Source organism: Pseudophryne corroboree, chromosome 1 (assembly GCF_028390025.1).
Source record: "Pseudophryne corroboree isolate aPseCor3 chromosome 1, aPseCor3.hap2, whole genome shotgun sequence".
NCBI classification, from domain to species: Eukaryota; Metazoa; Chordata; class Amphibia; order Anura; family Myobatrachidae; genus Pseudophryne; species Pseudophryne corroboree.
Window position 1 is genome coordinate 115,750,026 of NC_086444.1, and position 12,085 is coordinate 115,762,110.

The window sequence follows — 12,085 nt, forward strand, 5'->3', positions numbered from 1 at the left end:
CGTGTTGACACTATCCCGTAATTCCATAAATAAAGGCATCCATTCTGGTGTCGACCCCCTAGGAGGTGACATCCCCATATTTGGCAATTGCTGCGCCTCCACACCAATATCGTCCTCATACATGTCGACACACACGTACCGACACACAGCAGACACACAGGGAATGCTCTTAACGAAGACAGGACCCCACTAGCCCTTTGGGGAGACAGAGGGAGAGTTTGCCAGCACACACCAAAAGCGCTATATATGACAGGGATAGCCTTATAATAAGTGCTCCCTGTATAGCTGCTTTTATAATATAATTTTTGCCACTATTTTGCCCCCCCTCTCTTGTTTTACCCTGTTTCTGTAGTGCAGTGCAGGGGAGAGACCTGGGAGCCGTCCTGACCAGCGGAGCTGTGTAAGGAAAATGGCGCTGTGTGCTGAGGAGATAGGCCCCGCCCCTTTTCCGGCGGGCTCGTCTCCCGCTCTTTAGTGTATTCTGGCAGGGGTTAAATATCTCCATATAGCCCCGGAGGCTATATGTGAGGTATTTTTTAGCCAAATAGGTTTTCATTTGCCTCCCAGGGCGCTCCCCTCCCAGCGCCCTGCACCCTCAGTGACTGCCGTGTGAAGTGTGCTGAGAGGAAAATGGCGCACAGCTGCAGTGCTGTGCGCTACCTTTAGAAGACTGAGGAGTCTTCTGCCGCCGATTCTGGACCTCTTCATGTTTCAGCATCTGCAAGGGGGCCGGCGGCGAGGCTCCGGTGACCATCCAGGCTGTACCTGTGATCGTCCCTCTGGAGCTGATGTCCAGTAGCCAAGAAGCCAATCCATCCTGCACGCAGGTGAGTTCACTTCTTCTCCCCTAAGTCCCTCGTTGCAGTGATCCTGTTGCCAGCAGGACTCACTGTAAAATAAAAAACCTAAGCTAAACTTTCTCTAAGCAGCTCTTTAGGAGAGCCACCTAGATTGCACCCTTCTCGGCCGGGCACAAAAATCTAACTGGCTTGGAGGAGGGTCATAGGGGGAGGAGCCAGTGCACACCACCTGATCGGAAAGCTTTACTTTTGTGCCCTGTCTCCTGCGGAGCCGCTATTCCCCATGGTCCTTTCAGGAACCCCAGCATCCACTAGGACGATAGAGAAATATGTAATTCCACTTGGTATCCGTTACACAGCTCCCATACATAGCACATATGCTCAGGGGTAGAACTGCTGTACAGCTCAGGCTGAAACGACCTACCATTGTGGAGCAGATAAATCACTAATTTGTGCGCTAATAATTGATTAGACATTATAGGAGTACGGATGGAGTAATGGTTAGCATTACTGCCTCACAGCACTGAGGTCATGGGTTCAATTCCCACCATGGCCCAAACTGTGTGGAGTTTGTATATTCTCCCCGTACTTGCGTGTGTTCCTCGGGTACTCCGGTTTCCTCCCACAATCCAAAAATATACTGGTAAGTTAATTGGCTTCCACCAAAAATTAACCCTAGCGTGAATGTGTGTGCATGTACATGTTGTAGGGAATATGGATTGTAAGCTCCACTGGGGCAGGGACTGATGTGAATGGCCAAATATTCTCTGTAAAGCGTATTCTATGTGCGCTATATAAATAACTGGTAATAAATAAATAAATAGGAGTATGGCACAGTATTTTACTTTAAATTTAACAAAAGTCATTTTATTCTCTTAAATGCATAAAATAAAAGGAGACATTCTCTTCAAAACTGCATGCACCATTGCGAAGATGAACAAAATAGATCATACACAGTAGAGCTGAAATGTATTAAAATGATATCATCTCTGCTTGGCTTGTTATGTGGAGCAATCCTTGGGATTGGGAACCTGTGTCATTCACTTTTCTGTTTTAATCAGTTCCTTGATGATGCTCAAAATCTCGTCATCTGTGAAAGCACAAAAAAAATTTAATAAATAATACTATTCTGTCATTCTATCCAAGTACAGCATTATGACAAACTGAGGACATAACTAAAGGGCTTTAATAATAAATTAATAAGAAAAAATAATAATGCATGAGTGTTGAGAAGTTGGGAATCTCCTTTAAAAATAAAAATAAAAGTTGCAGGCATTGGTTATGTACAGTGGCATCACTAGTGAGGTGCGGACTGCATTTCTGTGTCCACTATTTCTGCCTGTACAGGGACACTGTTTGATCAGATCTGCACCTGACACTTATGCTTGCTTGTGCATTGAGAGATGTAGCAAGGGATGGAAGGGGCAGACTAACTTAGGCTGAGTATAAGTATTCTCATATTTGCAAACCTTTGTGAGTGCCATCATGGCATCACAGAACAAGCAGGGTTGTCTAAGCAATGCACTGGAGCCCCTACCAACCCACACAAGGGAATAATAAAAATAAAATCATAACTTACTCCTCCTACGGTCCCATCGTCTCTCTATACATGCTTCCACACAGTGAATGTCTGTCAACATTCTGATTGGTGGATAGTTCCAGCCATCAACCAATTAGCATGCTGACAGCCATTCACCGGCTACAGGCTGGAATGCAGGTAGCGTTTGCTGCACTCTGATTGGTGGATAGCTCCAGCCATTCATCTATCAGCATGCTGACAGCCATTTACCGGCTACAGGCTGGAATGCAGGTAGCGTTTGCTGCACTCTGATTCGTGGATAGCTCCAGCCATTCATCTATCAGCATGCTGACAGCCATTCACTGCCTGGCTGCAAGCTGTGTAATTCCCAATCAGAGAGTTCGGGCAGCATTCTCTACCTACGTTCGAAAGCCTCTAGAATTGTGGTGCCCATGGCAGTTGCTCAGTGTGCCTATATGTTAAGATGGCCATGAACACGCGCCAGGAGCAGGAAGACTGGTGCCTTGCAATGTAGGCGATGGCACTGGCCGCACACCGCTGATTACAGCCCTGATGTGAACAGCTGCAAACTAGCAGAGAAGCAAAGAGACGCATTAAAGATTATTCAAATTGTATCATTTGCGAGCGCTTGAAGGCAGGTGCAAATACATCATGATGGTCGCAACCACTAGCAAGCCACTTGTGATTGGCTCTAGTGTGATCGGCAAGTGCAGTGTGGGAAATCTACTGTCACATTCCAAGTGTGGTTTGAGCTAGAACTGATTTAGAATAAGATAAAATTCCAGATGGAGGCGACTGTATGGCTTGTAGCTACAAGAAACACTTACCTTCAAGAGACATTTTTGGGTTTTGCAGTTTCGTCTTTAGAACAGACTCAATTAAAACACGCAACTCCTTAAAGATGACTGCGATCTTCACAGGAGCCTGTGTGGAAATACAGCGCACAGCTCATAATATTGTATCTCAGTGCTTCTCCCTATATCTATCTACATGGAAGGACCAGTTACGATATTACACATGTATGTTATTTTACAAATAAAACATACATGTTCCTAAGTTACCCTGTGTGATTATATGGAACAGGAAGCGGTTAAAATAACGCTAGTCAGGATCCTGGCGGTCACAATGCCGACGCCAGAATCCAGACTTGCGGTGAAATGCCGCCGCCGGAATACTGGCGCCACTGATTATTCTCCCTCTGTGGGTGTCCATCCAACGTGGTGAGCCTGCAAGGGGCTTTCTAGCACTCACCCCGCTGCCGGCATACTGGTGGCCGGGATGCCGCTGTCGGTATACTGACGGCCGGCATCCCGTCCACCGGTAATTCATACTGAACCCTATGGAACATATACAGAACCATTACACAGGAAAAAGGCCTCTTGGGTTCCTCATTACACGGTATATGTTCTAGATGTGAGGATTGAATAGGAAGCCTATACGAAACCCTCAGCAAGGCATCTGCCAATCTGACCTCACAGAACAGAAAAATAAATACCTCCTAACCCCCCAAAAACTGCATTAAAATGGATTGTCTGTATTACTTGCCCCAACCGTTTAATTTTCTTGCTGCAGCTATTGGTACTGCTTCTTGTAGGCAATAGATACAATCATTGTGTATACCTATCCAGTCATTTACCACCTCGTACTACCTCATTCAGCAATTATCTCCTCAGGCTAACTGTCCTCACAGCACACTATCCTTTTCTAGATTGGTGCTAAAACATTGCTTGGGTCATAGACGATGGTCCCCCGTCACTGAGTGTAAAATGGTTGGGTTGTCCTGTAGACACTAATGAGGTCATTGTGAAGATGCCATTTCCTAGTATGTCAGCTCTCTCATTATAATTTAACCCCTCAGTTCCTTGTACTAATAAGTTGGCATATCTCTGAAGCATTAACATTTGATGTCAGAAGAGAACCATTCTGCCTGTTTAGACAACTTATGTTTTTTTTATCACCGACCAATTTCATTATTGGCCTTTTTTCCCAGATGTAGCCTTATTGCTTACTCCATGCTGTGTTAGCCTCTACCAGCTCTGTTGGGAGTCCGTTCTACTTATCTCTACTTATTGGGGCAGGTCTCCCAACCGTCCAGGAGTTGTATCTGTCTAGGGTGAGGAAGCGGGCAAGGAACCACCATGGATTTGAAAAATGACAGTTAGGAGCTGATTGGCTGGTGCGTTATCACCTTGCACTTATCACTGCTTTATCACTTCTCCAGGCTTAATACATCTGCCCCACAGTAGGAGACCAGTCGCATCCTGGTTGGGATTGGTTTCAATTACTTCCGTCAGGCAGGCACTACACAGCATTGCCTGCAAAGACATCTAGATATCTTAAAAGTTTCTTCCCACAGGCAGTTCACTTCATGAATACCTGAGGGGTTGGACTTAATCATTGTATTACTGTTTCAATCTAGGATATCCTTTTATAGAAGCTTTTATTGTCCGGTATTATTTATGTATTGTATTATGTACTCTAAATTGTATGTAAGGTATTTATGTATGTGAGTACTGGGTGTAGCAGCAGACCGGAGTTCAATTCCGGGTTCACGGTTGTATACCAGGCCACTAAAGTTGATTTTTATGCCATCTGTAGAAATGCTGCCTTTATTTTCAATACCATTAGTAATGTCACCAAGATAATAATTTGGGTACTCCACTGGTAAGCTCTTCCCCATCTTACTAAAACCTAGATTTGCTAGACCTCCAGCTCCACTGGATCGATTTCCTTTGTCTCCCAAAGAACTCAATCCCCCAGTAATTATTAGCAACAACCTGAATAGAGATTACAGGCAGTATCAAGATGTAGCTACACGTCTATACCTGGAACTGTATCCAGTCATCTACAGTCAGAAGACGTTCTCGATGCTGTACGGCTATATCACCTCCAAACAGGAGCATTGGAAAGGGAGAAATCAGGGTTGTTTCTCTGAGGAAGATCTTTGAATATTTCACCTGTGGAAAGCACAATAATGGTAATGATAATGTTTGAAACTGCACAGTATTGGTACAAAGTAAAAGTTCCTCTTATATCAGGATTTTGGTACTTACCGATAAAACCCTTTCTCCTATTCCACAGGGACCACTGGAGTGCAGTAACCATGGGGATATAGTAGGCAGTAACTGGGAGCTGGCACTTTAAATTTATAACCTGGAAAAGACCAACGTTAAAGTAGTGGAGGTTCGCTAAGCCCCTTAAAACAGGAGAACACCAAGGAAACCTGGAAACACAGTGAAAGGGTAACATGAACAAAACAAGCAGTCACACGGTGACATGCAAACAAATTAGAGAAGTAGGAGGAAAACAGCGCAGGGTGGGCGTACAGTGGCCCCTGTGGAATCAGAGAAAGGGATTTATCGGTAAGTACCAAAATCCTGATTTCTCATTCAGTCCTAGAGCGCCAAAACGGGAGGGAGAGCGCTGAGAGTCCTGCAAAACCGCCTGGTCAAACTGTGACGCAGAGGCCGCAAAGTGTCAAACCTGTAAAACTTGACAAAAACCCGACCAAGTGGCAGCACGACATAAAGTAGTCAAGAAAACCCCGCGGGCGACCGTCTACGAAGGTCCCACAGAGCGCGTAGAGTGCGCCGAAATGGAAGACGGAGGCTCTCGAGAAACCGACACAGAAGCCTGTCTGATGGTCAGACGTCTGCTTGGAAACCGGCCATCCAGGACGGGAGCATCGCACAGAACAAATAAGAAAACAAACTTCCGAATAGCCGAAGACCTCTCCACCTAGAGTCGGAGCACCCTGACAACATCCAAAGATCTAGAATTTGGTGAATCCGCCGAGAGGGCCGGAACAACAAGTGGCTGATTTATGTGAAAAGAGGACACCACCTTCGGGAGAAACGACATTGGAGTATGAAGCTCAGCCGTCACCTCATGGAATATAAGGGAAGGAGGACGACAAGAGGGAGAGAGAAAGAGAGAGAGAGCTCCAAGTACCAACACCCGTCTGGCCCGAGGCCAGAGCCAGGAGAAGACCACCTTCCAGGTGAGATATTTCATCTCCACCGACTCCAGAGGCTCAAATAACGGAGACTGCAGAAAAGTGAGGACCAGGTTGAGGTCCCATGGTGTCGTTGGAGGACGAAATGGAGGCTGCATTCAAAGAACTCCCTGCAAAAAGGTCTGAACTTCCGGCAGCAAGGCTAATTTCCTTTGGAAGAAAAACCGAAAGAGCACTGACCTGAACCTCAAGTGAACCTAGTTGAAGCCCTGCCGAGAAAAAACACCTGGAGAAAACGAAGAAGGTGGCTAAAAGAAAAACTGAAGGGGAAAACTCTCGTCGGTCACACCATGCCACAAAAAGTTTCCAAACGTGGTAATAGGGAGACGATGTGACTGACTTCCGAGCTAGGAGCATAGTAGGTATAACCGTACGAGGAAACCCCTCTCTTCTAAGATGGCCTTCTTAACAGCCACACCGTCAAACGAAGCCTGCGTAAGGCTGAATAAAGAAAAAGGACCCTGTTGAAGCAGATCGTCCCGTAGAGGCAGAAGGTAAGGCTCCTCTACTGACAACAGGTGTAGGGCGGAGTACCAAGTCCTGCGCAGCCAATCTGAAGCCACCAGGAGGACCACCACATCTTCTCCCTTTATGCATTGCAGAACCCGAGGTAGCAACGGGAAAGGAGGAAAGATAAACGAACCAGAAGTTCCAAGGAGTCGTGAGGGCATCCACGGCTACTGCCGCCACTCCCATACGATAGTAAAGAGGCAGTTTAAGGGTCAGGCGGAACGACATGAGGTCGATCTCAGGTCTCCCCCATCGGCAGACCATCTGACGAAACATATGGGGAATGAGTGTCCACTCCCCCAAGTGCATGACCTGGCGGCTGAGTCAATCAGATTCCCAATTGTCCACCCCTGGAATGAAGATTGCCGACAAAGCCGAGCGTTTTCCTCTGCCCAGAGGAGGACGTTGGTGACCTCTCTCATTGCCGCACTTGACTGAAGAGAGAGGATCTTGTCCTGAGGAAGAAAAAGCCCTCTGACGAACCCTGTCGAGAATTATCCCCAAGAATGTGCGAGGGGCATAAGTAAGACTTCGGGAAGTTCAGGATCCACCCGTGCCGAATCAGAAGATCCTGGGTTATCCGGATATTCTGAAGCAACAGGCCTGCAGAGTGGGTCTGCAGCAGTAGTTTCCAGATAAGGGACAATCGGCACTCCCTGCCTTTGAAGCAGGGCCATCCGGACTGCCATGACCACTGAGAACACTCTTGGAGCAAAAGAGAGAGAGAGGAGAGACCGAACGGAAACGCCTGAAAGTGGAAATGAGCATTCAGTATAACAAACCGGAGAAAAGCCTGATGAGGAGGTCAAATGGGAACATGTAAGTAGGCATCTTTGATGTCTATGGACGTCATAAACTCGTATTGCTCCAAACTGGCAATAACAGACTGAAGGGACTCCGCAAAAACGGAATGAGATCCTTTAAGTTCAGAATAGGCCTGGCTGAGCCGTCCGGCTTCGGTACGGGAAAAAGTCCTGAGAAATAGCCCCGTTTCTGATGATGTGAGGAAACAGGGATCAGCACCCTTGCGGATAGAAGCTTCTGGAACGCCGCCTGCAGGCTGACCCTCTTGTCGTCGGAAACCGGCAAACCCGTGGCGAAGAAACACTGAGGCGGTTGGATTCTAAATCGAGCATGTAACCGCAAGTGATGAGAAACCTAACCCAAGCATCTGCACTTGATTGTACCCAGGCCTCCATGAAAATCCACAGACAAGCGCCCACCCTGGGATCCCCCAGGTGGGAGGGAGGCCCGTCATGCGATGGGTGTGGTGGAGGACCTACCAGCAGACTGGGCCGAGGTTGTTGAACCTCTGCCTCGCCCTCTTACTTCGAGATCCATGGATGACGAGGCACTGCCCCTGGCATGGCCTCGAAACCTTGAAGGGGCACGAAAGGACCGAAAGGAGGGACCGGGATAGGTCCGTCGAGGAGCTGGAGCAGCAGTGGGAAGATTAGTGGACTTACACCCAGTGGCCTGAGAAATCCAGGCCGTAAGATCCTTCCCGACCAGGCCCGTAAAGGGCAACACATCTACTACCCTCTAGGAATCAGTATCCGCCTGCCACTGTCGCAGCCAGAGAGCTCTTCGGGTCAAGATAGCCAGAGCGGAAATTCAGGGTCCGAGCATACAGATGTCCTTAGAGACCTCAAAAGGATATTAAAGCAGATTCGCGAATATAATCTGCCAAATGTATCAGTTGATCCTGAGGCAAATTGTCCTGTAGCCCTGAGGACAACTTTCCTCAACAACCTACCTGCGCCGGGCAAAGTAGATCCCCCGCTGCCGCATATTTCTCTCAGACGGCTCCTTCAGCAAAGTTGCTCCAGGAACCGTCAGCTTCTCGGACCGGCGAGACACCGAGGGGTATACAATTGGAGGGGTCTCATATCATTTCCTGCTATCTGTGGGGAAAGGATAGGAAGACAAAAATCGTTTGATACCTGAGATTGTGCATCTGGATGTTTCCAGGCCGCCGTCAGTAGCACATCCGAAACTGGAAAAGTCGCTGTCAGTTTCTTATTGGTTTCGAACCCCGAGGGACGTGAAGTATCCAGATTCGACTGTTTCACCTGCAGCACCAGACGAACCGCTGCAATAAGCGCCTCGATACCCTGAGACACTGGTTTAGATTCCACAGAAAACCGATCGTCATCAATATCCTGGACATCTATCGCCTCCTCCAAGAGAGGCCTCTCATCAGCAGTCGTGTAACATTGAGGTTAGCAACCCTTTTTCTGAAACCTGGGGAGGAGAAATGACGGACAGGGTCTCTGGTTAACGGCGACATTACCTGCGTAAGCTGAGCTGTCCAAACAGGAGCGTCCTGCAGCTGCGTTGAGGGCTGAGCAGATGGCTCCGCCACACAATCCTCACATAACAGGGAAACCTCGCAGAACATTTTTGACATGTGAAAAACGTTTGTGCTGTCTTGGAACCTGTTCAAGCCATGTCAGCACCTTTCACACAGACCCCCACACACACTGCGTTAAACTAAAAGAAAAGGGGGTTAAAGAAGCGTAGCCCTATGTACTCCCTGCACTATAACGTGCAGTGACAGGCACGTTTCTCTGTCTGGTGCCACACATTTTCCCCAAATTACAAACAGTATTAGTCCCACCTGTGGCGTTGTCAATAGGCTCTGGTCGTAGCCCACTACAAGAAAAAATACTTACCGCTGCTGGTTCTTCTGCTTATAGAGTGGCCCCCGACACGTGCCGCACGCAGCGGTGTCCGGCCATCTCCAGAGAGCCAGCGTCTCCTTCAGCTGGGGATCCATCCCAAGCCGCAGGCAGCTGCGATGGGACCCCGCCGGCAGCTCCCGCGGTGCAGACTGGCAGAGGCAGAGCTGCCAGTCTGTGAGTGTAAAGAAAAGAATAAATAAATAAAAATGAAAAATCTTCAGGAGAAGTCCCAAGAGTGAACCAGCTCCCTTGGGCACAAATTAAAGACTGGCTTGGAGGGGAGGAGCTAGTCACATGGTTATAAATTTAAAGTGTCAGCTCCCAGTTACTGCCTACTATATCCCCATTGTTACTGCACTCCAGTGGCCCCTAGTGGATGAAGGAGAAATATCTATTCTTATTGTTCTATGTTCAGTGATGCTATTCTGTGTCTGAGGATGTCACATATATGCTGGGAAGGAAGCAATAAATAGCCTGGCGCACACACAAGGTCAGTCCCTGGTCACATTAACTGTACTGAGTGCTGCACTGAGATTTGTGGTTAAGGCATTAGACACACATTACCATGGCGTCACCACTGGCCTCACCTTCTCCTGGTAAAGCAGCCAGCCATAGGTCTGCAGGTCTCTGTTCACAGAAGATGGGTGTACTTGTGCTTTTCCCTGTGCCGTTTCCACCATGCACGCCAACTTCTCAGAGATATCCACCGACTTTGTAAACAGGATCTTGCCGACGTTGTCATACAGACCAGCCGTCAACACAGCCTTAAGGAGAGTGGTCTCCTCTACGGAAGGGGCTCTTCTGTCACCAATTCCACTGACACCAATGGAAGCCACCGATCTGCGACATTCAAAGCCTGCTGCTCTCACCAATCGGATTAACTCCTGTTTCACATCCTTAGAAAAGATAGTTACCATAATGAAAACCTTTTATACTGAGACGCAGGTGTTTCCCTTAAACAGGACACAATAACATTATGTGTACCACCAACATTCATATGTTAGTAATAATCTTACAAATGACCGCCTGGAGAAGTGGTTTGGGAAGGCCAGGGAAGTCCACAGATAATGGGAGAAATTCAGCTTCCATTGCAATTGCGATGCGAGCGTATTTATTGCGAATGACCCCCGTGGGCGCATGCGCAGGTTCCGTCCTGCACATGCGCCCGCATTTAATGCGGGTGAACCGGAGTAATTGCGAACGCCTCTGCCTGATTGATAGGCAGAGGCATTCGGGGGCGGCAATGCTACGTTTTCTAGGCATAAACAGAGCGTTGCGGGCGGCGGTGCTTAACCAACTGGGGCGTGGCAGCGTGAATGGCGGACGTGTTGTCAGCGTTTTTGGGGTGGCTGTGTGTCATCACACGCAGCCGCTCTGAACTAAAGAATGACGGTGGGTCTCCTGCCGTTGCAGCCAGGCTGCGCCGCTAGGAGGCATCCACAATTTCAGCGATCACACTGTAATTGCGGCGCGATCGCAATTTCATCATGATCGCAGTGGGTGGGCTGCATGCTGGGCGGCCTTGCCCTGCGATGGGCGGACTCCAGCATGCAATTCAAAGGATTGCAAATTCTGAATTTGCAATCCTTACTGAATAACCCCCAAAGGGCGATGTCACTGTCTAGAACTCTCAGATTCCCATGGCCTGTACAGCACCTCCCCATCATGTCCTTTTACATTTCTGTTCTTTTAAAGCAACTCCTCTGTGACCTCTAACATACAGCACTGTCAAGATCTAAAAAAGGTCCTGAGAGCGGGAGGATGTGTGACCATCTTTACTACTTGTGTCGCTATTGTACATTGGAAGGTTTTAATTGCAGTGGTCAAATTACATCCCGTATAAAGTGAAGATGTGTAAGGTGAAAAAGCCATTCTTTTGTAAGAATAGGATAAGACCAAACCTCTGTCACCTCCAATTATGTGGAAAGGTCAAGTCCTTTTGTGGGGAAGGAGGAAGGGTTGGGTGCTAAAGCCTTGCAGACCGCCCTAACACCCTCATAAATGTGCATTCATCACCCCTTAATGCTTATAGAAAAATCTTGTTCCGCAACTTGAAATACACTTTTTGTTATGTAAACGCAGAACAAGGTGGCTAGCCTGCATCCAGCAAAGAGTGCCCCCCCAGCCATATTCAGACAGCGCATCTCAGTAGGAGAAACAAAACCAGGTCTACCCATTACTGTGTGTGTATATATATATATATATATATATATATATATTGATCTATCTACAGCACATGTAGGCAAACAGGAACTTTCCAGCTGCTGTGGGAATCAAAAGTCCCAACTATCCCTATCACACACGCAAACGTCTGATTGGCCAATATAAATTACAGTGTGCACTTGAATGAAATACATTTTGGAAAAGACATGCTGTAGCTGTACCTCTATAGTGAGAAGGGACTTCCTGTTAAGGAAGTTCTTCCGACAATAACTCATCTCTGGGCCGTAGCCTTCTGCTCGGCTCAGCTTCCACCTGTGGAGAGGAAATGGGGGAAGGACATTAGGATATAACCCTTGTAAAGCAATATTTGGTA

General features: G+C 47.7%; 1 protein-coding gene across 5 annotated transcripts in view; it reads right to left on the bottom strand.

The window, feature by feature from the left end:
- Positions 1-1,639: 1,639 nt before the first annotated feature.
- Positions 1,640-12,085, bottom strand: part of DHX29 (DExH-box helicase 29) — a 161,482-nt gene continuing 151,036 nt past the window's right edge. For all 5 annotated transcript variants that reach the window (XM_063962169.1, XM_063962173.1, XM_063962149.1 and 2 more), the window contains 5 exons: positions 11,934-12,024; positions 10,137-10,445; positions 5,166-5,297; positions 3,168-3,264; positions 1,640-1,890 (listed from right to left, as the gene is read on the bottom strand). In XM_063962169.1, the coding sequence (XP_063818239.1) occupies positions 1,841-1,890; positions 3,168-3,264; positions 5,166-5,297; positions 10,137-10,445; positions 11,934-12,024 (679 nt within the window). In that variant the 3' untranslated portion in view covers positions 1,640-1,840. The remainder of the gene's footprint in view (positions 1,891-3,167; positions 3,265-5,165; positions 5,298-10,136; positions 10,446-11,933; positions 12,025-12,085) is intronic.